The sequence below is a fragment of the Seriola aureovittata genome, chromosome 6 (assembly GCF_021018895.1).
Source record: "Seriola aureovittata isolate HTS-2021-v1 ecotype China chromosome 6, ASM2101889v1, whole genome shotgun sequence".
Classification (NCBI taxonomy): Eukaryota; Metazoa; Chordata; class Actinopteri; order Carangiformes; family Carangidae; genus Seriola; species Seriola aureovittata.
Window position 1 is genome coordinate 18,359,938 of NC_079369.1, and position 25,193 is coordinate 18,385,130.

General features: G+C 39.7%; 1 protein-coding gene across 3 annotated transcripts in view; it reads right to left on the reverse strand.

Annotated features, from left to right (window-relative positions):
* Positions 1-25,193, reverse strand: part of rabgap1l (RAB GTPase activating protein 1-like) — a 113,109-nt gene that overhangs the window by 18,569 nt on the left and 69,347 nt on the right. For all 3 annotated transcript variants that reach the window (XM_056377940.1, XM_056377938.1, XM_056377939.1), the window contains exons 15-19: positions 18,614-18,688; positions 16,630-16,755; positions 13,658-13,801; positions 9,821-9,862; positions 4,064-4,192 (exon numbers count right to left, since the gene is read on the reverse strand). In XM_056377940.1, coding sequence (XP_056233915.1) covers positions 4,064-4,192; positions 9,821-9,862; positions 13,658-13,801; positions 16,630-16,755; positions 18,614-18,688 — 516 coding nt within the window. The remainder of the gene's footprint in view (positions 1-4,063; positions 4,193-9,820; positions 9,863-13,657; positions 13,802-16,629; positions 16,756-18,613; positions 18,689-25,193) is intronic.

The window sequence follows — 25,193 nt, forward strand, 5'->3', positions numbered from 1 at the left end:
GTGTAGTTCTGGTATCAACATCAGCCTTGCCAGTCTGTTGCCAACAAATTGGTGCTGTTTGGTCCAAAGATGCTTTTAGTCACTTTTACTAGCTAAAATCAACAGGCAGCCTGGAAAAATCATTCATTCCACCTGACCTGGAAATCGTGTGTGTGGTAACATCTTGTGTGGTGGAGTGTGTTATGTATGGCATGGAGCAGTGACAAGTAAAGTAGGGATAATCGATTAGCAGATCATAATTATTCAACAATAATTTTGATAATTGAATATTGAATATCTTTTGATCTTATTTGAAGACACTACCTTGGAATCTGGGAAGTTATGACTGGCATTTCCCTGTATTTCATGTTATGGGAGGTCGGGGTGGGGTGTGATGTGGTGTATGAAGGTTGTAGTATGGTGATAGATAACGTGGCACAGCATCCTGACTTGTGAGGCTTTGTGACATGATGCGATATCGCTAGATGCAGCATGACATGGTTGGATATGTGATGTGATGTGATGTGATGTGATGTTGTGCTGTGCAATGTGGCAAGTCACAAGCTGCTGTGACATGTTGTTATCTGTCAGTGAGCCGGTGTGGGTTGGCTGGATGGTCAGTGGTAAAAATAGAGAAAAGTGAAGAGGAGTGCACAGAAAACCAAGACTCTTTCTCCTCTTAGTCATTTTCATTAGGCTCCGCCTCTCTTTATTTCTCCTCTCCTTCTGACTGACTTGCTCCATATACTTTTATCCACAGGGAATGTTCTATTTTAAAAGTTAAAAGAATGACTGGTTGAAAAACATGACAGTAGAAAGAATATGCTTTTGAGAGGATGAAGTCAAAGAGGCACATGCAATGTTTTGATATGCAAGACATTCCTATTAAGATGTGTTCAGTATTTGCATTTCTCTCTCTATTCTGTTTAAGGTGGTGTCTTGGTCAAATTCACTTTAATATGCTACCAAGAATCCAACACTATCTGACTTATGGCTCTTCCCAGGATTCCTACAGGGTGACTAAATGTTGTGATCCAAACAGACTCAAAGAATTCAACACTCAGTTTATGTATACGTGCTTGTGTGTGTGTGTGTGTGTGTGTGAGAGTGAGAGACAGAGAGAGAGATAAAGGTGCCAAGAAAAGAGTGGCCAAGCCAAAACCTCAGCAGAGAAAGCTTGTGTAAGGCAGAGAAAAAGTGTGAAAAATAAATACGCCAACGCATGAGGAAAGTGAGGAGCAGCAGGGGAGTGAAAAATCAGCAGGGGATGATCAAGAGATGAGAGGAGCGAGAGACGAACTGTCTCTATGTGCCCTGTGGTTAAGTCATCTCATCAGACAGACTACCTGGTTTCATGATGAATTCATTTAGTCAGTTGCTTCTAGTGTGTGTGTGTATGTGTGTGTGTGTGTGTGTGTGTGTGTAGTATCGGAAATGCCTCTGGTACTGCCTAAAATACTGTATCGTGAAATGGCGAGTGCGTGAGATCTGCTACCACATAATTAATTAATAGACTTTATAGTTTCACACTTGGATAAATCAGCACTTTTCCTGGAAATCAATTATTTTTCACTGCTCCAAAACAGTGGCCTACACAGGTTGCACTGTGCAGCTACTGGCAACTACTGGAGCAGTGAAGAAGAGTTGATTCCCAGTAAATAGTGCAATGGTGGCCATTAGCAAAATGTCTGCAATTTGGGAATATTTTACACTGGAAAGTCCCACTACTAAAGCAACATGTACAGTATGTGAGCCTTTAATTTCTAGGGGAGGAGTGTTAGGACAATTAGTGTAGGAAGTGTTATTCATTCTTAGATTTATTCTTTTAATGATTGACTGTCAAATTAGATAATAAAGGAAAGATTCTATGGCGTTCATTTATGTTTTTTTTTTTTTTTTTTAACGCAGCAGTATTGGATGGGTATTCGGTGTTGGCCAATGCACAAGTTCAGGTGTTGGAATTGGTATTGGAAAGTTAAAAAGAGAGAGAGAGAGAGAGAGAGAGAGAGAGAGAGAGAGAGAGAGAGAGAGAGAGAGAGAGAGAGAGAGAGAGAGAGAGAGAGAGAGAGACATTTACAGTCGATAATCCTGTAAATGTGTTAGTCCACACAGACAGGTGACAAATTATAGGGAAAACCAAGTGCAGATGCTTTTATACAGAGCACAAGAGGTCACTGAATGGTTTGATGAGTGTGAAAATCATATGACTCATATGCTACGGCCTTCAGTCACTTGATTACAATCCAGTCAATGCTGAAGGGAGATTTTGGGCCAATCTGTTTGAATGTGTTCATGCCTGCTAAAGTGTGTGCATTAGTGAGTGTGTACATTACATGTTCCAAAGTGTGTCAAGTCAAGTCAGTTTTGTTAATATAGCACATTTCATATGGCAGGTGTAAACTCAAAATGCTTTAAAAGCAAGAATACATCATACATGACAAAATATAAAATAGCACGTGTGCTCTTGTGCAACATGACACTCAACATGTTATAGTGCTGCAGGATTGTGCAAGAGTACCAAAATGCTACTAAACCACCAGAGATAAATAGTGAGTCACAGTGCAGGATATCCTGTGTGTAGAAAAGCATAGAAATACACCCCAACATGCACGGATCATAAGCATTTAAGAGCCATGTGTCCTGCCAATAAGCTCTTGAATATGCCACAACCTCACAACCTGCTCTGCATTGTAAGCTTTTCTGGATGAAAAATGACCTGAAATGTAAAATATCAACTGTATGTAGATACAGAGAGACATGAACAGAGAGTGTGAAGGGGGGAGAAAGAGAGAAGGGAGGAGGAAGGCTGATTATCTCTTCCATCTGTCTCTGTCAACTCTTTCCTTCCTCTATCACTACGCACACTGCTGACACACACATACACAGACACACACAATATCCTATACTCTGTGTACTGCTTTTGGTCTCTGGTGACCGAAGCAAATTCCCTAAATGCCAGCAGCCTCATTAAGGTCAATAGGAGGATGATAATGTGTGTGTGTGTGTGTGTGTGTGTGTGTGTGTGTGTGTGTGTGTGCGTGTGTGTGTGCACGCGTGCATGTAAAGGAATTTTAGTGAACACACAGCCTAGTAAGCTTTGGGGAAAACTATGACTACCATTCATGGAATCAATCTTTTATCTGGTATTGTCAGATTTCAGTCCAGACCAATGAACTACAATGTACAAGACGGACCGATAAAAGCAGAGGAAAGAAGAAGCAACGAAAAAAAATACAGCAGATTGCAAAACTGACAACATGGCATGAAAGAATGTAGTAATTATCTGAGACATTATCCTTCCCTGACGGTCAGGCTTCTCCAACACAGCACAGATCCCACCCACAGTGTATCCACCTCATAAAAGCTTTTACATTTAATGATACTGTGGCAGATCCTTCCCGCTGCACAGGAAATAATGTCTTTTATGGTTCTGGCTTGTTTGGAATTACCAGAATAAGAAGAACAGTGACACTCTCCTTGCCTAAAGAAACAAAGAAAGTGCTTATGCTGAAGATAAGAGCAACCTTTAGCAACAGATAGTCCAAGAAAATCAAGGTGTTATAGTCTCACCTCGTTTTTTTTGACTGAGAGCTAATATGTCAGTGCAGTTCAAATAAAACAAGTGGTAACCCTACTCTGGGCACCGAATTCATAGACAGAAAAGATATGAAAACCATAATGACACCAATAAAGATCAGTCAACATAAACCATGACACCTGGGATACTGTAACCACAAGGTCCCCACAGAAACAAGAGCTGTACTTGACATGCTCCTGGACCTCTGACCACTCTGGTTTTTGTATCTCAGTGGGACATACCGAGAAAGGAATTCTTCATTGTGTTGCTCAGACTCATAAAATAATCCCAGTCACTCCAGGAATGACTTGTGTGCATTTGTACACACTTGTACAACACTTTTGGGTTTTCACAATGCGAAACTGAGGACATTCTTCAGAGGGAGGACATTTTGGACATTCTTTCACTTTATCAACAGAGTGTTTGAGGGTTAGGTGTTGAATTTAAAGTGAGAGATATTGGGCTTAGAGTTAGCGAATGCATGTGTTTGTTTGTGGAGCTCCTTACCTTAATGTTGCAGGCCTGCTCCATAAGCCTTCGGGCGTTCTCTGCAGCTCTGTAGCGTTTAGGGAGCTGGACTCTGAAGAACTTGAGAGCCCCTTCAAAATCTGCCTGCAAAAGGTCCTCTTTAGATGTCTGGAGCAACACATGAGGAGGTGGGAGGAGAGGGGAGGTGGTGGTGGAGACAGACAAACAAGGGATGTCAGACGTGAAGAGCAGGGTAACCTCCAACAGATTGTTCTCCCCAGTTGATGGCTGTCATTACATTTCTAGATTCAAGGAGAACGGACTTACAAGGCTATTAACTGCACGACTTGATGAAGGTTACATTGATTCGTGTGAGACATGATTGGTTTTATTTAGTTAAGTCACATTTAACCAATCAAGTGCAGAATGACCTCTGGAAAAAAATTTAAAAAAACAATCACATTTGTGTGACATATTTTCCCTGATGACAAAGAGCAGGGAGAAAAGATAATGTTATAACTCTGCTACAATTCTGCCCTTGAAAGATGAACACATTTATAGGAGATTCATAATTTTTGAGTCAGACAAAGCCAATCCAGTTTCTTGTGTAACTGCATGATACAACTTCTATAATGGCCCCTGGCTCTAATGTCAATTTCTTACATTATCCTTAAAGCTGCCGGAACCTCTGAACATAAACTTAGCAAACAAGCCTCTGATAGGAAAGTTAACTGTCTAAGTTAATCTCCTAACATTAAGTAATGAAGCTGTGATTGAGCAATGCACTAAACCTCTAGCTATTGCAGTGCAGCTGACTCAGTAGCCGATAGCATTAGACAGGCATTTTACTGGGCAACTCTCAGCGTGAATAAGTCAAACTATATGGATGTAGAGACAGTGACTTTCAGAGAAGCATGGCGTTTAATCAGTAATTGTTAGAAACCAATATCACCATCTTGTGGTATTGAGACGCACAGACACTGGAATCTATCCAGTAATATTATTTACATCAGAATGTGTGAACAAATATTAGGGTCTATTAGTCCAAGGGCAAGTCTTTTCTGTCAGCTGAAGGAGGCTCTGGGAACAGCTACTATTAAATTCTAGGCAATTTTTCATAGGAATATATTCAGGCAAGATTCAGGGTTTATGTCAGAAAGCAGAACAGGCTAATGCTCTTTTCAAAGTAAACTTTTCAGCATTTTAAGGGGGAGCATAATTTGCATGCTTCAATTTCAAAGGACATCAAGAGTCAGAGATCAAAGCATCATCATAACAGATGCAATAAATATTGCTTTGGCCAGACTCAGAAGTGGAAAAACGGACGCTGCTTTTTCGGAGACGCTTCTCCCATCCTCTGTCTTCAGCAGTAGCTTGTTCCATTATGAACACAAGTCAAACTAACAACCAACTCCTTTATAACTCTAAACCAACCATCCACGCATTCTCATTTATACAGCAACTTTTTACCAACCCCACCCCCCGCCTCTCACCGCCAGCAGCCTGGGGACGAAGAGCCGGTGTCCCATCCCAAGGAGACCCATCACCCTGCAGAACGAGTCCGCTGAGGCCTGACTGCTGTGGGCCCCATCTTCTTCCTTTCCCTCTCCATCCTCCACCGCCCTGCGCACTGCTGGAAGATGGGGCAGATGGGGGGTCAGGGTCGGTATAGGGGGAGGAGAGGCCGGAGGGGACGATGGAGGAGATGGTGGTGGGGTGGGACAGGGTGAGGGGCGGTCCCGCTCCGGGGCCAGGGTGGCAGATGACTCCAGCGTGTCGTCCAAATGTTCCAGTGGGTTTCCCGGTTGTTGGAGGAGAGTTGGAGGAGGGGTGGAATGGTGGCAGTCGAGTTGGTCTGTGTGGTCAACTTAGGTGGGCTGAGATTTGTTTTGAGATCAATGTCTAGCCAAACTGGCTGAGTCCTGGTGACCAAGGGGACTGGCCTTCTGGGAGGAGAAGCTTATAATGCCACATCCAACAGTGTCACAACAGACTGATGTTCAGGACGCCAGCTACGAAAGAAGCAAATAGCCACTTATTGGAACACACGGCCACTCAGCAGGCACAGCCCAGGCATGCAATGTTAAGCCTGATCCAGTTCATCTGGACAGGATAGAATTTGGACAAGTGGACAAGACGTCGGTGGCAGCCACTCAGCTTGTACCACTGTCAGAGCCCAGAAACGGCCACCAGGTACGATAAAATAACAGTCAGAAAGTGATCTATTGAAGCTGCTTTCGGCATTATGCTGAGTCCTCCAGCTACCTGCCAGACTCACTTTGAAATCCAGTCACACTACCCACTCTCATCTTCCCCTTCCAAACTCCCCCAACCAATTCCAATCCAGTATGCTGTTGCCTGGCAACAAAGCTGCTCAACACGTGGGCTGCTCCGGCAAACAGCAGCGATGGATAAGTACTCCACCTTTTTTATTTTTCCTCCGTTGATAGACTTCAAAGACGAAGAGAAAATCCTCTCAGTCTGCACGACTGAGTGGCCTTAATGCTCAAGGCTCGGTGCAAGTGAGATGACACATCAAAGCCCTGTTTCCAAATGGCAGGCTGCACCTGGTATGACGCTGACAGGATTTTAGCTTTCTTTGAAATGTAAAATGGACTGAAATAACTGTATGAATCCTTTTATCTGAAGAGCCCGAGTCTAAGACTGAGCAGACGTCCTGACAACATGGCAGAAGCAGAGGAGATGTGGTCTGTTTGCATCGCAGTGTGGCACTTTCCTGGCTTCAGGGGAGGAGGATGCACTGCATGTTTGTATTGGTTTATGGCTGAGTGGATGCTGAACTCGATGAGTCAGATTCAAGGCAGCTATGCATGAGGTTGGAGAGAGGTAGTAAAACAGAACAAGCTGTCTGCCATAAGCAAGTAAGTCTCTCTGTTTCTTTGTTCTTCCTCTTCACTGATGTAACCCTCCGATCTGAGCTCTGTCCAGTTCCAACCTGGTCCAGTCAATAGCTCCAGCATGGACTCCAGCGTCTGTCCCTCCCTCAGATTTCCGTGAGCAGCAGCCAAGCATCCGGTCTGTATCAGTTAGTAGATCCTTTAGATGGTAAGCCAGCTCCTTCAGATGGAGAGTCACTTCTGCTTTTCAACAACACAGGCTAAATGGTTGAGTGTTTGCATGAGTGTGTGTGCTATCAGGACTGATGGTCCTGGCCAGCTGGGGTGAGGCAAGGCAAAGAAACCAGTGTTTCCCGTCCGCTGCCTCTCTCTTTTTCACTGTCTCTGCCTTCCTCGCGCTCTCTACCCCCCCCCCAACCTTTGTGATGCTAACAGCTAACAGCTAGCAGGGGCGGCTCCGTTGCAGAGGTCTGGGTGGTGAACAGAGGTAGCGTGTTGGAGAAACACATAGCCAGCCAACAGAGAAGAGGAGAAGGCGGAGGTAGAGGAGTAGGAGGTAAAGAAGAGAGAGAACGAGGAACTGAGGGAGAGAAGAGGTTCCAAGCAGGCATCCATGAGAGGTAAAGTTGAAGAAGAAAGAAAATTAAAAAAAAAAAAAAAACAAGAACGCAGAGCTTTTCTGCTCCAATTCCAGATTGCTAACGCTATAGCTTACGCTCCTGTTGTGATGTGGATGGCGACTGCTAAGCAGGAGAGGGAGGGAGGTGAACACAGATGGAGGGAGGGGTGATGAGAGCGGAGAGGAGAGCAGGATGGATGGAGGAGGGAGGAGGGAGCCTCAGGGGAGAATGCCGTCATGCCTGGCCAATGGGAAGCAGGCACTGGAAACCCCTTCTTCCCTCCTCACATCCTCATTTGTTCTCCATTCCCAACCATCGCATCCACCACATCTTTCTCTCTCTGCCACACAGAATACATTATTGCTAAAACACAGAGCGGGAGGGCTTTTTAAAACCAGTCATGTATGATTCATTTAGAGAGTATACTAGCATTACTGTGTCATATATTTATACCATATTATTACATTTATTATCATTATCATTAATATCCTGAACCAATCTGCAAAATTGGATTTCCTTTTTTTGAGTTGAAAATGTATTCCTGTGGTAATGTATACTGTGCAGTTGTTTTATATAGGAAAAATAAATATTAGATCAGGATTCAAATTTGGCAGGAAATCACTGTGAAAGAACTGGTTTTGGGGGTAAAACAAACTCAACTAATAAGTTCACTATTTTTCTGCCTCCTGATCTTCTAGCTGCCCATTTTTACATCACTATCTGTAAACTGTATCTATAAAAAACTAAATGAATGGATAAATAATATAATAAAATAAATAATAAAAATAAATTGGTGTACTAATTAATAATGGGCTGGACACACTGATGGCTATCAGCGCATCAGGTTAAAAACTTCATAACATGCACTTTTCCCCCGTCATTAATTCCTGTCATTAACACAATGTTGTTAAAAGTGTCAAAGTGATTTAACATGAAAAATAATTAAAAGGAAATTACTGCAACTGTACTGCACTGTACTGAGACCTGGACAACATAATGAGACAAACAAGGCATCATCACCGAGTGTTTTTTCTTCTTCACTGAGTCTTTAGGTTTCAGCATGAATTCCACAATGACTGTCCAATCAAATTAATGTCCACACCGAACAACCAGACACTGACCCGCAGGATGACGCAGTCATTGCCAAAACTCATTGATCCACCTCACCACAACCATATCCGATAACACAACAACTAGTAAATCCATACCACTCTGCTCCGATAGCGAAAACATGTGGTTTGTTTGGAAATAATTTAAAACTCAAGTGAACACAAGAGCTTTTTTAATTTTCTTTAACCCTAAACCTAACCCTAAAATCAAGAGTAATTTTAAAGAAAATGTAATGTTTTTTTATCTTGTGTTTTTTATGCAAGGTCTGTCCATTTATTGTTCAGTATATGCGCCTATTTGTATTATCAAAAAACATCCAAAAGTTCTTTGGATTTTCTGATTCTAAATGAAATATCTCATCATCTATGAGGGAACCTGCAAAAAAAAACTCTGCAGCAGCTGTAACTGTATGTATGTTTGTATGTATGGGTTAATAAGTTAGTAACTTCAGTTGAGGGTGCAAATTGAAAACACAATTTAAATTCATCTAGTTCATATACTGTTAAAAACACATACATTAATAGTAAAATTACAAATTGAAAGGTATCACATAAATCCAAGTCGATAAATAACTCCCCCACAACACAAAAGCACAGACACATGTATTATTCTGCTCAGAATCTGGTCACTGTGATCCAGACTGGCAGCTGTTGAGACACATAAGGCATCACATTCAACTTTGATGTTTTAGCACAATTAGTCCTTAGACATTTGTCTTATTTGTCTCGAAGGACTCTTTACTGCCAGATGAAGTTTCTAATTTGATCACTAGGGGGCGAGGAATGCCAACAAACTAACTGTCTACCTATACCCATCACATCAGACCTCAGACTGAGCGCACCTCCTCACACACAATGCCTCTCCTGCACAATCATGCGTCCTTGCAAAGTGCTTTGCACTTTGTATAACAATCTCACTATTAACAGTTCTAATAAACTGCTCATTAAATCAGAAAAATGTCATGTGCAATTAATGTACAAAAATCCAGATGGATTTATCTTTGGTGCACAAAACAAAATTAATATGACATCACATAAACAATGTATTTAATAAGTAAAGCTTTGTCCTTTATTGAAGCAAAGTGGATCTAAAACTAGATATAATCCAGGCAGATATCAAGGAAATTGGATTTTTGACATCATAACTTCATACAGGAGTTAATCTAAACAGAGGGTTACAAATAAATGAATAGCTGAGCAAGTACTAACCTTGAGCAAGGCCAGGGCTACGTTGAAGATGATGTTCAGACCCTAGAAGAGAGAGGGCAATTAGATGTGAATACAGAAGTTGAGAGAATAATTCCATGCTCATGTGTATCAGCAGGTTTTAAAATTCTGGCGGCTAACTGTTTTAGCACATGAGTATCTGTCAGTGTACTTATTTTTGATTACACTGAAACTGAACTTATGCCCATACTGACACCAGTCCGTTCATACAGATGAGATGCTCTGCTGCAGAGGCACTTTTAACAACAACAAAAAAGAAACAAGATTGTCAAAAATCTGCAGTGCAACGAAAGTCATCACTGTCTGGGTAAGAGATGTGACCTCTAAATGACATTCTCTACTTTGTACAGTCAGTAAAACATTCAGCAGAAAAGTTGAAATGGCAAGGACAGAGCAAGGAAGAGAACATAAGATAGAGTGAAGTCCTTAAAATAACATACTTCAAAGATGTTTGCATATTTTTCTTACAGACCAGAAGATATCTGACTTGAAACATATTAGCTATTTAAATTATAACAGCCAGTCACAATTACCTTACCAACATTCATCTACTGATGTCAAAAATGTCCACACAGCATACTTGGCATATTGATTTTATTGCACAGTATTTCTTTGTTGGTTAAATTGTTTACTGCATAAGCCATAAATATCAGTTATTGCTGAAAACTGTTTCACAGATGAAACTTATATCATTAATATAACTAAATGTAAGGATGATATTGCTGAAGCACAAAGGAATGTCTGTAACAATACAAAGCACAGAGAGGTAGTGCAAAACAAAACAAAAAAACACAAAAGAAAAACAAAGCTGAAACTTCACTATTTTTTAAAATTTATTTCATTTATTATGTTTCTATATAAATCACAAATCATTGTGTTGTGTAGATTATTGTATTAAGAAGGCGTCCACAGCTACATGTACATAAATGCTGTAATACTATGTTTTTTCCTCCCTCTCTTCTGTTTATACAATGATTGTGATTTTGACACAGAGAGAAAGAAAATGTAAAGCTGATGTCAGCACTGCATGGGAACACCCGTCTCCTTGGTCTCCGTGACAACCAGTTCACATGGCAACACAGAGCTAAAAATATCTGGACAGCTCTAAAAATAACTGGAGAAAGAGAAAAGAAGGGGAGCTCTGCCTTCATACTCCTGTCTTTGCATGCCTCAAGATGGTGCTATAGTGCTGAGACAGGATCAAAGGTGCGTATGAGAGAAAGACAGATAATCTCAGAGCATGTGTATCCAAGCAAGACAGATGCATGGGGAGAAAGAGATAAATATACAGAGAGGGGAGATATGATGACATAGGCTGGGAAGGCAGTGGGAGAATAAACAGAGGGATGTGTGAAGGTTCAAGACTAAATGATGAGTGCAAAAAAGTTTCACAAACGACCTGAAAAACCTTCATGTGATATCAAGGTGTGAGTCAGGGACTCTCCGTCAATCAGTTGTCTCTTGTATCAGTGGTAAAACACAAGACTAAATAAAAGTCCTGTAGCAAGTGACTGACTATTTCAAGATATGAAGTAGTACAGAGTTGTTGAATTACAAGAAATAAAGAAATTAATATTTTGGTAGGAAAATGAGGTTGAGAGGAAATATGAATGATCAAAATCAAAACTATTAAGGTGACCTCATCAAGGGAAAACAGCAGCTGACTGACAAAGTATGAAATTGATCAATAAAAGGACAGAACAGGTATAAAGAAAAAACAGAAAATAGGAGAATGATGAAAGTAAAAAAATCCAAATCAGAAGCAAACAAGTAAAGGTGATGATGAAGAGAAAAGAGAGAATAAAGAAGGAGAGCAGAGAGGGAGGCAGGAGATGAGAATTCTGGTTTAATGAGCAGATTCTCATCATGCGGCTCATTGGGTGAGAAAGACCTGGGAAACTTTTAATTGTTCTGCCTGCGGCCAATAGGCGAACAGAGGGGAGAGAGGGATCGAGAAAGGGAGGGGAAGTGGAAAAAAAGTGGGGGAGGAAGGCAGAAAGAGAGAGAAGGGTGTAGGAAGTGCTGATAGCTTTATGACTTGATTCTGATGTTTTATGTAATATGTTGTTCTGACAAGTGATGCTGGTGTTTGTCAATTCCTTCCGCTTTTACATTTAAGGCTGTAAAAAAGGTGATGCAGGTCAGAACAGAACAGAACCTGTTGGTATGAGTAATATTTCTTCCTCATCTGCTCATGTTGGATGTGGTGTTCCACAAAGCTCACTACTTGGCCCCCTTACTTTCAATTTATATGCTCCAAACCCAATATTTATTTTTCATAAGGACACAGCTGCATGTTCTAGCTCCAGATAGACACCTTGCCTCAGCCAGACATTACCCGTGCAACCTCATTACACTTTTGGCTTCACCACACCTTTCTGGCAGCTTAACTTGCCACCTGATCCAACTCACCAAAGCATACAGCCACAGATTAGATGATATAGTCACAGAAGCAAAACTCAGGCATGCACTATCACCCTGGTATCAGTACATAAACTTGTAGTAGTAGTGTAGTGATCAGTCTAGTCACTACCACAGGAGTCCAGCAACAAAATACTTTAGAGTTTAGATCAACAGAAAGGTTTCTCCATTGTTACCCATGTGAGGATTAAATTCCCCCAGCAGAAATATGGATTCCTCAAGTGAGAGTTTGCTTTCCAGAAACCCAGTAAAAGACTTATTTTATTTAAAAAAATACTTTATCTAACGCATACCATGACAAATTATCACTAAACTATTTTAACCAATTTTATGTATCTTTTTATTTTTATTAAATTTATCAATTGACTAGGTAGCACTGTAAAAACAAAAATAGGTGCAATGCGAATACATTCAAATATTATTTATTAAATTATTATTATTATGAACTCTACACAGACTCAAGGTGGTGCTGCTGACCACTGTAGAAGAAGTGGGAGTTGAGTGCCAGTAATCTTCGTTAGCACGCTACGATTTACAAAAGAAATTCAGTTCAGCTTTTGAGTGTGGTAGGATTTTTTTAATTTTTTTTTTTTAATTTTTTTTTTATTGTTCATTGTTTTAGAGTTTTCTACCTTCCCCATGAATACTAAAGAGTCAGGATGCAGTTTAAGGTCACAGCTTCTCATGCAGTTTCGCATCTGCAAGGCGCCATTTGACTGTTAAAGCCCCCGTCTGATCTCTGTGATCTCAGTGGAAAAAATTTTGAAAGAAACTGTCTTTGCAAAATACCGCAATTTCTTATAAAGATTAAATAAATCACTTTTACACTGAAAATATTTACAGTATTAAGGAATACTGTCTATTAATATTGTGAAGCAGTGAACCCAATGTAAAAAATATTATGGGCAACGGACATGAGATAAACTATGGCTTTTAGAAGAACTCCTCAGTGGAGCTTTCTGTAGAAATGTTGTCATGTCAGAACAAGAATCAAGTAGTGACTGTGATCAGGTCAAGAGATCTTAATGCCATTAAATCAGTGACTGTATCAACCCTAAAAAGTCTGATCACCGAATCCCTATTGATTACATTGGGTAGACTGAGGGGCAGAATGGAGATGGATCAGTGCTGATGCTGGTATAGCTTTGTCTTAAATGCTCTCTACTTCTGTCCATTGATAGTCAGTAGAGGATAAAGTTCAACCAACTGCCATCTTTCTGTACTCCTCTTTAATGCCTCTTTTCTACTTACTTGCTCATGACCCTCTTTACTACCTCCTTATTACTACTTTCACATTTCCAGAAGTTTGACTCTTTCATCACTTGTCTCTGAACAATGTGAACCAAACAACTCTTCCAGTGCTCCTAGAATAATGAAAAGCTGTGAGTCAAATTGTACCTCGCAGAGCAGCAGGTCAGTGATGTGGAACACCATGCACAAGGGGAACTTGGCAGTGAAGAGGGTAAGAAACCACTGGGAGGCATACATGTGTGCCTCCAGGTTCAGCTCCTGGAAGTGGGACCAAAGGTCTGGAAGCTGTTCCTGTAGGAGCAGATAGAGGAATAGGAGGAGGAGGAGGAACTTGTGAGATAAAACAGCACTTACAAAAATATAAAAATGTGGCTCCACTTGTCATTTCAATTTTACATTATTACATTTTTACTCATACTTTATTAAATCATGCTGTCTCACTGAGATGATAATCTCTTTCAAGAGCGATCCAAGAACAAAAGTTTCAAACAACACATAGCACAGTTCAGTGCCATGTCAGATATTATTCATCAAATTAAATGATCTGATTAAAAGTTCCTTTATTATGAATTAAAAAATTGCTATTTACAAACCTGTATTGATGAGTGATTTTAACTTTGAAGAGCTCAGCTGTTTCATAATCTGTTTCATATAATGCACAGGGTGTAAGAGCAACACAATTCAGCATTGTCAGTGTTATATTATTATATGTACCTTCATATCCAATGAGGGTAAAAGAAAATCTTTACATTCATTCTTTTTTTTTTAACTCATAACTTCCTTACCATTTTTTTGTTTCATTTTATCAGATGTACATACAGGAAAAAACAGTTGTAAGTTTCAGGTAGAAAAGTGTGCGTGTGTGTCTTCGTACATGTCCCGTGAATAGAGATTTCAATTAGCCAGATAGCAATCCACTTTGGCAGCTAACACTTACCATGCCACATGACATCTCACTGGATCAGATGGTGAGCTCCCACCTATATGTTAATAATTAACAGTCAATGCTAAAATCCTTACATTGAGCGTGTTAGGTCAATGCTAACCGAGTTGATCCTGATATTGAGATGACGCTGATGATGATGCTAGCCGGGCCAGGATGGATTTCTGGGCCAAATTAAACTCTACGCAGTGACTAGGTTTAGGCTGTAATATCTGAGTGCGATGGGACTACCCCAGCAATCACCAGCCTCAACAGACAGACTGAACGCTGTTTAGCATAAAGAGACTGCAAGTCTCACACATACAGACTAAGAATTAATTATATATCTTATTGTATTATATTTTTTGACCAGAGACACAGCGTAAACAAGGAAACAACAAACATTTTGAAACCCATAAATGATGCAATTACTGGTAACAAGCTTGAAAAACTTGAATATGATCAAACTTTTCTTGCTTTTATGGAAAATGCAAATACAGTTTGTAAGGCTATTTCTGTTGTCTATTAGTCTTTTCTTTTTAGTGGCACCCAGTATTGGTTCGTTGTACAAACCCTGCGCTAAATTAGTAATTAAATGAAACAGCCCAGGGGCCTTTTAAGTCTCATGAAGGTCAAAATGTTGGAAAAATCAAATCTTATGTGAATTAATGGTTATCAAGACTAGACTGTACAACAAAGATATGTGCAGTGAATTTCATGGAAAACAATTTAAACTCCTGATGTAGCCGAAGTGACTGATTAACATTTTTCGTATTGAGCTGTAATTGGGAGGGACCCCCAAGGCTGAATCATTTCAATTTCTGCCATAAGTGGTGAGAGTAATCATTTCCTCAACTACAGCCAGAGGTGGCTGGAAAAACGTGTGATGAATGAACAGAGAACAGAAAAAGAGATCAACCTATAAACTGGGAACGACTTGTACCCAAAGCCTTATTGAGTTTTGAAGTGGAGCTATTTCATAACCTGAAGTCCCTGATGGTTTGTTACACAGAACCATCTGCGAAGGCTTCATTGGAAGCTGTTTGGAAAAGGGCAGGCACTTTCAAAAAAATACCTGGCAGGTGATTAGATGACCCATCTATCACCGACCATTACATGCTAACTTCAACCAATCAGAGTCTGCATCCTTTTTTCACTACCGGCTGAGCCAGGAGGTAAATCAAACTCTTACTGAAGTCAGGCATTAGTAGAGCGAAAACATATTTTCCATTGAGAAATGCCTTCAGTGTCGCTCTTTGCTCTTCTTTCAATGAAGAAATACCTGATGCTATAACATTGGGATGCTATAACTACGGTAACCTCTTTAGGAACTGCTATTGTTGTCAACAGTAGGTCGTCACACTTAAGACACACCTGTAACTGTCAGTAGTTCTTCCTTCATAGGATGCTGAACCACTGTGGTTCAGCAAGAAGTGAATACCTAGGAGCCTGGCAAGATGGATTCTCACTTGTGAGAAATCCAGCTGCCTCACAAGGTTGGTTATTTCATCTATTTTCTTTCCATTCATTTCTATTCAGCTATTTGTATAGTAACAATGTAAAGTCTCAGGGTTAGGGTTACAGTTACCTATAACACCTGTTTTTTCTTTAATAAAAGGTACAAGCATGTGTACATAGTAGAAGTATCACTCCCAAGGTGCATTTCACAAAGAAACATCCAATCACAGAGCTTAAAAATTCTGTCACATGCCAGACTAAAGGCAGGAGAAAGTCCAGTTTTGGTGTTGATGTGAAATGATAAGACAACCTGGACCAAATTTATTCTGTGCCAGTTTTCAATTCTGGGAGTGGATTTAGAAAGAAGTGAGGTCACCAGACCTCTGTAGCTCAGTCTTCTCTGTTTGAGGCTAACAGCCCACAGCTACATTAGCTGCTATGACAATAATACACCTCCAACCTCCAACCGAACTGTGGGCAATTGGACTTGCATTGTGGGTAATGTTGTCACCAGGTTTTTTTCTGTGCATAATGAGTCTGACAATATTATAGGAAAACAACTTGAACTTGTGGAGTGCTTTTTTACATAACATTGAGGATACTGTTTGAAGAAAAAAACGAAATGGGAATACAGAATTGGATGAAACATTTCCAGAACCAGAGGCCCCTACCACTTCACGACTCTGCTACCACATTATATTAATACATTTTAAGAATTAAAAAACACTGCATCACTAACCTGCATCAGCCTCTCCAGCTGGTAGAACTTGCAGTGGAGATCTTCAAAGTTGTTCTTGTAGAGAGCTCTGAGGCCGTATTCATACATGATTTTCACCAACACACAGAAGGCCTGTTCCTCAGGCATCTGAAAGAACACAGTCACCTTTAAACTAATGGCGACATGAAATTCAACTTCATAAAACCGACTCTCCAGAATGTATAACTAGTGCCACAAAGGAAACTAGGATACTTTGTTTGGAGCTCTTCAGTACATTTGTTGGACACACAGTCTTCAAGACAAGAAACAGATTCATTCTTTATCTGCATGTCAGTTACAGTCGGGCACTTTGATGCTACCAGACCAGAGTCAAATTTTATTTACAGATTAAGATTTTGGTAAACCCCGCCCATCTGCTCCTTAAACCAGATGGAAAACAAATAACATTTTATTTTCTGACATTATTTGTCTGGCTCTAAATGGAAGAGCAGAAGAAGAAAGTGAAGGTCTGAGCGACTTTAGAGGACAGACAAATGTGTTTGCATGTGCAAGAAAGTGTGCACAAAATTATGCTTTTATGTGTGAGCACTTTACTATTCCTGTGTGTTTCAGTGTATATGTTGCTTGGATGAATGAAGATAAGAGGCATGAGAGAAAGCTTAACACTGTGTTTGTGTGTATCTGTGAGGGTATATGGGTTTATTTCTCCTCGCACACACACTTGCAGACGGTGAGGTGAGGTGATATTTAATCAGAGTGACAGTATGTGTTTGGGGCTGAATGGGCTCCTGCAGGTAAACCTGAACCCCTATTAATATTCCTGACATCTCCTCTATAACCTCTCCCTTCTTCCTCTTCTTCCTCTATAACCCGTCTGCCTCCTCCTCCTGTATAACCTCTCTTTCTTTTACTGCAGCTCTCCCTTTTATATCTCCTCCTAAACTTTACACCCTCCTCTCCCATATACCTCATTATGCGTCACCAAATTCATCCATAGCTCTTCTCCAAGACTCTCCTACCATCATTCCTCCCTCCACCTCCTCCTGACCTCTCCCTTCCTCCCCACTCTTCCTCCATCCTCCTCCTCTTTAACCTTTGCTGCCCTTGTCGTTTGGATGTCAACCAAACTTCCACAGCCCTCTCTCCTCCACTTGGGACTCCCGCCTCCACATGTCAACTCCTCTGTCTCTCCCCTCCATCTGTCTTTTAACACCTTCCTCAAAGAAAATTTCAGGGATGTTTTACACAGACAAGTTGAAACACATGCACAACAAACAAGAAACACTGAACAAAAGGATGAAGAAGGAAAAAAAAATCTACTTTAATGTGTGGGAAAGGGAATATAGAGCTGTGTGACTGCCATTGACCTTGAAAACAAACGTGTTTGAGAATGAACGAATGTCTTTTCCACCTCTTACTCACTCCTCATTTTCTACTATGACAGTGTCCCGTGCTTTCAGCTTTACCTTCTTTCACACTCTCTCACTCCCTCTATTCATCCGAATCATTCTGCTATAAACTGTTTTCATTTGAGCGGTCAGCAACTTTCTTTTCAGCCAGAGACACTCTTTCTATCTCCCTGTCTCCCTCAGCCTCCACTGAATCTGTTATATTGTCTAAGTTCTGTTTTATTACACCTTGTACAAGCTAACACACTTGGTTTCTGTAGAATCAGTAAGGTGTAGGGGCAGCTGCACAATTTATTAAACTTTATTTAGGCCTTCTTTATTCAAGTTTATTAAAAGGACTGTCTGACTGCTGTGCTCAAACAGTCCTTTCAGCATCAACTTAATAGTCCAACAGCAAATGTGTTCACAAGCAATAGCTTGTGCTATATCAAATTACAATACATCGTAAATTGTTACGTTGTTTTGCTCAACCTGTGTCTGCATGTGTGTGTATGTATTTGTACGTTTGTATGTATCTGTCTATACATTTATCTGGTGCATTGTGTTGACCATGAAGAGGCAGGCTCAGTGGATGGAGGGATGACAAGTTTACTTACGTGCAGCAGGAGAACAGCAGCGAGGAACGACTGACCCTGACAATAACCAATTTCCTCATCATAGACAGAGTACGCCTGTGAGAGAAAAAGAAAAGGAGAGAGGGTAAAAATTCATTCTGACATCATTCAACATTGTTTAAATGTGTAAGGTTGTTGCTGGAATGTTGCAACCTCCAATTTCATCCATTATTTTCACTTTCACTTCAACATGGTCTTTGAATTGAAGACTGTTCAACCAAAACTCATTTAAAAAGCATGATGACCAAGCAAAACTCTTTAAAAGTCGACATTTTGGAGACAAGAATTTCATTTTACAGTGGTGATTAATTATAATTGACATTTATATATATATGACATATAATTGACATGATTTTTTGAAATAATATATATAATAGTGACCTGAGATGTGATAATGGGTTTAGGTGGAGCTAAATTGATTTTAAATAAACTGAAGATCAACAACAAATACTAACACCCACATCATCAACGATTCAGTGAGTGTTTTGAACAAGCTGAACTGACCGTCTCACACAGGCGCTAACGACATATCCTGTTATTACTAGGATTGTCAAAAACTATACCATCACCATGTATGTGACATTACTGAGGCAAGCGTGAATATCTTTTACTCGCTGGACAGATAATGTGATCCAAAGGGTTTTTTGTGTTGCTTTTGTCAGACAAAAGTTTATGAGGAAAAAAACATAATTTTCGTTTTATTATGACTCAGATAAAAAATGTGTTTCTTGTGACATGGTAAGGTAATATTTTCAATATGCTCAGTAACAAGTCATCTCTACACCATTTGATCCTAAAAGCTTAATGCCTTGTTGATCTTCCAGCTGTCACTAGTCTTATGACTTCAATGTTAATGTTGTCAGAGCATCAGCACATACATAAGACATTTCCTAAGAGACAGAGAGGTTCTCTCCAGTACCAGGGTTTTTCCTTTTTTCAGAGGAATTTCCCTGGAGACCGTCTCGCTCTGTCTTTGGTTTTCTCTCTGTCAGTGTCAGCCTGTCTCTCTCTCTCTCTCTTCTCATGCTCTTAAGCATAGTTCCTTTATCTAATAACAAAAAACCTAAATTCTATGTCCACTTTAAGAAATAGACTTTCCAAGGAGAAGTGCAGCAGTGACTTAAGAGTAAAGTGTTGTTCAGTCAATGACCAACTGTTAGACATACAGATTATCACCATACTACCAACTGGGTAATCTGGAAATCTTTGCTTCGTCTTTCCTTGTCAAAGTCATACTCCAAACAAATAAGGGGCAGCATACTTCACAATAAAGAAACTTAGTAATGGCAAAACACAAATCTTAGTTTAATCTTGTCACCACTGCGGTGATAAGACAAGAAGGGGTCTGTCCAATAAAAGAAACCTGGATGGTTCGGTCAGCAAAGTGTAGAACTAGGAGAGTAACCTTCAAATGACCGTTCAGGAGAAGCACCGTCTCAAAACAGTCGGTAGTTGACACACACCACCAATCATGCTAATGACCAAACAGACAGTCCTTTTCACAGTGTAAACATGGATCCAGGGAGAGGCAAAAGTGTCTAAAACCATTCAACCTACACTTATTTTAACGGGGGACAAGTGACAAGGTGAAGACGACATCACACAGCTTCAAAGCTTATCTGGATGCATTATTGCAAGACATACGAGCAGAATGAAACATTAACATGAAACAGAAAAACCTTATAATTTCAACACCTGCCTAAATGGGAGGCATGAGAAGGAGTGGAACAACAGTGGGGCACCATACAGGGAGGCCTCAAGTCTTTCTGAGTAGAGGTGTAAAAGTTCTCCAAATCCAAGGTTCAGTTCAGACCTTGATTTTTGAAGTACAATTCGGGTCATTCGTCGGTGGGGGGGGGGGTAACCAAAATGTTGTGTTTCAATCTTCTGGTATTGCAACGCAAGATCAGTTTCAGTACTCTGTTTCAGACCTTTAATTCTGAGATAAACCAATTGAAATGACTAAGCTGGTAAGAGTTCAATATCTTCCTCACAGATATGTTGGCAGGAAGCTAAGTCTTTGATGGACACATTAACTGTTACAGCAGCCAAACCTGCTGACATTGGGTTAGAAGTTTCGTTCCCCCTTTGCATGTTTAAAAAATGAGCGAGGACGTCCAGAGCTCCACTGCTGATCTGTTCTGCTAATTTGGGGTTTGATGTGGAGGTAATGGAGAAGTCTTGTGGAGCTGTCTGGAGTGTAATCTACAAGCTGACATGCTTGATGGAGTGTGGCATTCACACGTCCCCAACTCAGTTGTGAGAAGTGCATGCTGACAGATGGATGGGGGAGGTCCTGGTGGGTGAAATCTAAATTTGTTAGCCTGAGCAGATAGTAGGCTCATAGGGATGGATTATTATATTCTATATGCCTAGATTCTCATAACCAATAAGTACATGTGTTTTATTCATATATGTATACAACTTTGCAGAAAACTTTTTAGAAAGTGCAGATGTGTATAGTCATCTTTTAAAAGCCATAATGTATGTGTTGGTTCCTCATTACTGGCAAATGTACACCTAGAGCACTGTTAGCATGAGCTGAAATAAGCATCATTTGTAGAGGTAAAATAACCATTTAAAACCTGCAAAATAAAATCTGTGAACAAATGATATTAGTGGTAAGGTTACACAAAGACATTGTGAAAAAAGTGTTTTTGTGAACATCTTACAGATACAAAGCAGAAAACTGTGCATAAAACTCAGAGTGCAAAGTTCCCACTCTGTGTGTACAGCTCAAGTTAAAAGTTCGAATTCTCTTCCAAGACCCAGGTGGGTTTGCTTACACACAACACATAAAATGTTTACCAGCACATTAATTGCACATGCAATGTTTCAGGATCTCCGGGGTAGATGAAGGTAATAGAACCACCTACCCTCTGATCGGACTCTCCCCTACAGATGCACAAACTTGAATTTCTCATGCAGGTTTTTTTTTTTTTTTTTTTTTTTTTTTTTTTTTTTTTTAAAAAGGTGTACAAAGGTATTTTTACGACAACAAACTTTGAAATTATTTGTGAACAACACTTTTTTTTTAGCTCAAAATCTTTCTGACCCAAATTTGAGCCCATATGTCAGGAGCTTATTGCTGTTTATTAAGTATTTCTGTTTTTCACAGCCTTTAACAAACACTATTAAATGTCACAGCTTGACAGAAGAGACAAGTCCATGGGTGACTGTAGAGGCAGCATTTGGTTCAGACATGTCTATATCGTTGAATTTTATGGATATGAAAGAAACCAAGTTACAATGTAGAGCTGGTAAAATTTCATGGGAGCTGTACTTTTTTGTATGCTAAAAATGAATGGATGGTTAACTTTGTTGAAGTCATGAATGTTGTTTTCTTTTTCTTCAGAAAGACATGGAAAAAATGCTAAATGAGAGATTGAACTGAGTTACAGAAGATCGTGAAACACAGGCTAGATATGACTTTGGCTCTCTATAGCATAAGTGACTATCAGTGTGCATCTGTGCTGTCAAAATGTCCTTCAACAAAACAATGAATAACTGAACACACACAAGTGTTTCACAGAATTTAGCAAAAAGATATGGAAACTAGCTGAGAGGGATATTGTCCCAGTGGTAAAAGAAACTCCATTTATATTCTGTTTATGCAGTACTGAATGAAGGGACTTATAAAATAAAAATATTAAAGTTTTGACTGTGAAGCTCTTGTAGCCGGCGTTGTGTTTCCACGGTTATATCAGTTTTTTGTGTGACATTACTTGCTCAGTGTATAGTAAAAAAAGAGTTTCTGCTTTTATAGGTCAAAGGTCAGTGTCAGCTTCAGAGTAGGAAGGGATTCAGCAAAGGAAACTTTTCATCTAACAAATCCTGCTGGCGTTGTGTTTACAAATATATGGAAGTCTAATCAGAATGCTGGTCACCAGGATACAAACTAGTATCCTGAATAATGTGCGCATGGAAATACTCAGTGATCACTGGGATATGCAACATTAGCTTGGTTGATGAGGCATGTTAATGCGTTATCATGTTTGCTTTTTTCCCTGCTTTGTTTAAATTCGGTTGCCATGGAAATATAGAAGATATTCTATTTATCCATCTATCTGAAAGTCACAGGTTTTGAATCCCCACACCAACTGGGAGAATAATCTTCTCCTCTCCCTGAAAACCCACTGTCAATGTGTCCTTGAGTGAGGCAGTTAACCCCTGACTGCTGCAGCAGGCCTTCAGAGTGACCAGCAGTACATGTCTTAGGTTGTACAGGTTAGCTGAAAGTGTGACTGAGTGGAACATTAAGAGAATGAAGCAGATATCACTGAAAAAGGGCACGGAGTTGAAGTGACCTTCCCCGGAGAATAAAGGTTAGAAAATAAAGGACTCCAGGCTTATTACTGAGTACGATATGAAGATGAATATAAAACTTGTCCTGGATCCTCTGTGCCTGTAACCTACTCATGCCTCAAGATCCAACCAACCTTATCAGCAGCAAATCTACATGGATTTGCATACAAATGAAGGCTGGCTCGCCACTGACCTAGTTGGGTCCAGACTGAATGCTAACCCTTCCTGACAGGTTCTCCCAGAGCGCTGACCGGCAATAGTCTACATCTGCAGCGCCAGGAAAATACAAAGGAGCAAAAGTTCTACTTCATCATATTACAACTACCTTTGATTTGAATAACTAGACAAAACACTTCAATGATACACCCTACCTACATTTGTGTTTACTGTAAACCTTCCATGCACTCCTGTCATCTGATATTGCCCTGTGTGAACAGGCTTCTGTTCATTACATAATTACTGAGCACAAGCTGTTAGCGTCAATTACTGAAAGATGGTAAACTGACCAACATATTCCTTTTTATTTCACTACTGTCTACTTTGTTTCAATTATAGTCTGTTTCAGTTATCTGTTGTTGTGCAGGCCCTTTTCCTACCCAGAACAATTCTATTCTGATTACTTCTCGCTATTCATCAATCAAATATGCTGATGCCCTGGCAGGTAACATACAGGTGCAAATACAATATTAACGTACAAATTTTTCAAGGGCTGTGTGTGAAAATCCCTCTCTGTTTATTATACATATAGTACACTATATGTATTGTTCACCATCTTATTTCTGAGTCAGAATTCTAAATGCGAAATTGATGCACTACATAGTGCTCTCATAAATTCCCACAATGGTGACATTTACAGTTGTGCGACTCTAAACCTGTAAGCGATTATACAAAATGACAATGATTTATAAATGTCAGAAGTCTCAGTTTACTGCTGACTATAAAATAATCTACTGAGTGTATATTATATTGGGACTAGTGAAAGTGACGAGGGAGTGATTTCTGGCTTAGAAAAGGTGTGAAAATGTTTGTACATTGCTGAATATATAGGTTGATTTGTAGTCCCACAGAGTCGGTTCAATTTCCCAAGTAAAGTATAGTAAATCAATGTTAGATCTGCTCAATAAGTTTAATGTTTAAGTTTTATTAAGTTTTATGTTCAAATTTTTTTTTTTTATATATATATATATATATATATATATATATATATATTGTTGTTAGGGGTTGGATTTTATAATCATGACTATTTAATTTGCAGTTAGACTTTTTAGTTATTTAATGCTGTGTATTTGTCTCTGTGATTAAAAGTTTGCTACTATTAAGATTTCTGATTAATGTGTTGATTAATGACGAGTCTCTCTTCTATTAGTGAAGACACTTCACAGGTGTAAGAACAGTTTGCTGTTTTACTAGTAATGATCAGTGAGCTATTTTCTTGTTGAAGAGTATAAAGGAGTCTCTACAGAAGATGTGATTTGAGAACTCTGTAGTATTTATATGTAGCTAAACTGTTAATACGACTAGTTTTTTCTGTGTGTGATAAAGCTGTTGGATATGGTGTAGGGTAATGCGAAGTCATCTGTGCATAAAAAATGTCTTGGTTGAGTTCACAGCTGCAGTCAGGCTAAGAGGACAGTGACAGAGATTAAGACTGGCTTTAATACATTACAGTAGTGCTGACCTTGGTTTTTGTCTGAATAAAATGTACCGTGTGTCTTCACAGATAATTACCTCAGGATGTGAGTCTACTGGGACCCTCTCCTTACAGCACTTATTTTGCTCATTCATTTTAATGGAAAACAGGCACTGCTGCTTGTGTCATTTTGGTACCAGGCTCGTGGCTGATCCACAAAAGGTCAGCATGTAGGGCTGTTCAATATTGTATGTGTATGTTTGTATGGATAAGATTAAGTTTTTCATATACCATGGTCGCATTTGATATTGATATTATTCATGGTTAAGAAGATTTTTACATGGTGTTTCTTTTGTACGCTGTATCAACATGGAGACCCCATGAGACGATTATCTATTAAATCACGTATTCACTTAGTTCAATCTTTAAGACAGTACAGAGGGTTTGGCATACATTAAGACATCTACTCACCCTAAGAGCATTGCTCTACAAATACAATTTCAGGATTTATATAAAACACAAGTGGACACAGCTCCATACCTCAGTCATAGACTTAAAATGAATATATTGATGTACCTTGCATTTTAATTGTGTGACTATGCTGATGTTGTGCCCTTAGCCATGCTT